At 36.3% G+C, this 2,598-nt stretch overlaps 1 protein-coding gene across 3 annotated transcripts in view; it reads left to right on the forward strand.

Annotated features, from left to right (window-relative positions):
* The window catches only part of DENND4C (DENN/MADD domain containing 4C), a 90,411-nt gene that overhangs the window by 64,113 nt on the left and 23,700 nt on the right, over nt 1-2,598 (forward strand). For all 3 annotated transcript variants that reach the window (XM_006764926.2, XM_015564730.1, XM_015564731.1), the window contains one exon: nt 1,535-1,718. In XM_006764926.2, the coding sequence (XP_006764989.1) occupies nt 1,535-1,718 (184 nt within the window). The remainder of the gene's footprint in view (nt 1-1,534; nt 1,719-2,598) is intronic.

The raw sequence follows: 2,598 nt of genomic DNA on the forward strand, positions 1-2,598 counted from the left end.
AGCGTCGGCCTGCGGACTGAAGGGTCCCGGGTTCGATTCCGGTCAGGGGCATGTGCCGTGGTTGCGGGCACATCCCCAGTGGGGAGTGTGCAGGAGGCAGCTGGTCGATGTTTCACTCTCATCGATGTTTCTGGCTCTCTATCTCTCTCCTTTCCTCTCTGTGAAAAAATCAATAAAATATATTTAAAAAAAAAAAGATGTACCTAATAAATAATTTCAAAGGAAGAAAAGAATAAAAAGTCTATAAAATGTTTATAGTGTAAAGTAGTTCAAGAGAATTCATCAGTAGCTTATGTAAAATTTAAAGCATTCTGAATGTTTAAGATGTGCTAAATACATAATAGTACATCAGTAACTTGAATCAGTATGGAGGGGTTTAAATAATGTCATTCAATCTCATTCAGTCTTCTACAAAATGAATTGCATAAGAAGAATAGATTAAAAAACAATAGGTTAAAAACAATTTCTATTTCATAAAAATTTATTATACATATTTTAAAATTAGGATATACATCAAGTTTTGATTGTACTCTGGGTATTGGTATAATAAGTGCTTTTATTTCCTGTCATGCATATCTGTATTTAAAAATTTTTATCATTTGATATGGTTTTATAATACAGAAGATACAAGTCTTCTTTAAAGCAAAAAATTAAAAAGACTGCTTATTGAAATGTTTTTTATTTAAACTAAAGCATTGATAATCACAATGGTGAAGGACTAGTATTTGGAACTTTAGTCATAATATCTCTACTATTGATGGTTGTTACTCTGAACAATCATATTCCCAGCTGAAAGTCTCAAAACAACCTTATTTTTTATTTATTTTTTAAAATATATTTTATTGATTTTTTTACAGAGAGGAAGGGAGAGGGATAGAGAGTTAGAATCATCGATGAGAGAGAAACATCCATCAGCTGCCTCCTGCACACTCCCTACTGGGGATGTGCCCGCAACCAAGGTATGTGCCCTTGACTAGACTCGAACCTGGGACCCTTGAGTCCACAAGCTGACGCTCTATCCACTGAGCCAAACTGGTTAGGGCACAACCACCTTATTTTAAATGACTCATATTTTCAGATGATAAAATTAAATGTTAGAGAAGTAATTTTTGTAAGGTCAGATACTTAATACATGATGAGGAGCCAAGATTTCACTCTGGCTCTGTCTGACTAAAGCTCCTACTCACTTGTGTTGCCATCCCCGATCCCACTGGACAGTGAACTCCTAGAGTTCCTTCATTTTATGATACTGAGTATTGAGAGGCATCCGATACCCCAAACATAACCAGGGGCCCAGCAAAATCTTAAAGTATTAAATAGGTCATTGCCTGAATGCGAGTTTGGAAGGGAAATTACAAATAATAGAAGAAGTTCATTGTTTTTGAAAAATACGGGGCAGGGGGGTGTGATTTATTTAAAGATTATAAAGGAGTTTAATTCTGAAAAAGATGGAATAAATATATTCTCATTGATGAAGGTATTATTTATGTGTGAGTGGTTTTGTGATTTTTGTTGTGTGTTTTTTTAATTAAAGGAGGAAACTAATAATAATAAAGATTACAGCTTCCCAGCTGGCCTTGAAGACCATGTTTTGGAGGACAATATGTCACCTCACACAAGTATCTCAGCACTGGTCCCCAGTGAACTTACCCAGAGCAACACAAGCCTTGGCAGCAGCAGCAGCAGTGGAGATATAGGAAAATCCCATTACTCAGCAGGTATGGGGAGGACTGTCCTCTTTTCCAATACATGCCCTTACTTTCCCTTCTCCCCTGACACGCACAGGAAGCCTCATTTGATGAGATGATCTCAACAAATAGATTTTGAATATAGCCACACCATACTGTCACTGTTATTTTATGTGATCTACAAATACTACAGCTAATGATTTTAGTTGTGTATATTTGTGGATTATATCATTCGTTCTTAAACTTCAGTGTGTATCAGAATCACCTAGGTGGAGAATATATGATTATTCATTATATAATTCTTTCAACTTCTCAGGCATTTGAACTTTTTCATAATAGAAAGCTGGATAAAATAGAATTATAATTTTAAAAAAATAACAGCTAAGATTTCACTGTTTCAGCAGAGGAACTCTCAAACTCTGGTATTCAAGCAGAAAGCTGGTTAAAAATACACAGTTCTAAGGCCCTATCCCACAGACTCAGTCTCAAAAAATATTAGCCTAGAGCTTGAACATTTGTATATATTTTTAAGCAAATTCCCCAGGTGATTCTGATTTTATATATATATATATATATACACACACACACACATATATATATACACACATATATATATACATATCCTATATAATAAAAGAGAAAAATGGTAATTGGTGTATGACGATACCCTTTTCATTGGCTAATCAGGGCTATATGCAAATTAACTGCCAACTTAGATGGCAGTTAACTGCCAACAAAGATGGCGGTTAATTTGCATATGTAGGCACAATGCAGGGAGGCGAAAGAGAAAGCAGGAAGAAGCCCCCTGCCACTGACAGTGATTGGAAACCCAGTGGGGAGCTAAGAGCTGGGGGGCAGGGCAAAGGCGAATCAGAGAATTAGGCGCCTTTGCTGCCCTGGCCAGTGAAAG

This window comes from Myotis davidii, unplaced genomic scaffold (genome assembly GCF_000327345.1).
Source record: "Myotis davidii unplaced genomic scaffold, ASM32734v1 scaffold197, whole genome shotgun sequence".
Taxonomy (NCBI): Eukaryota; Metazoa; Chordata; class Mammalia; order Chiroptera; family Vespertilionidae; genus Myotis; species Myotis davidii.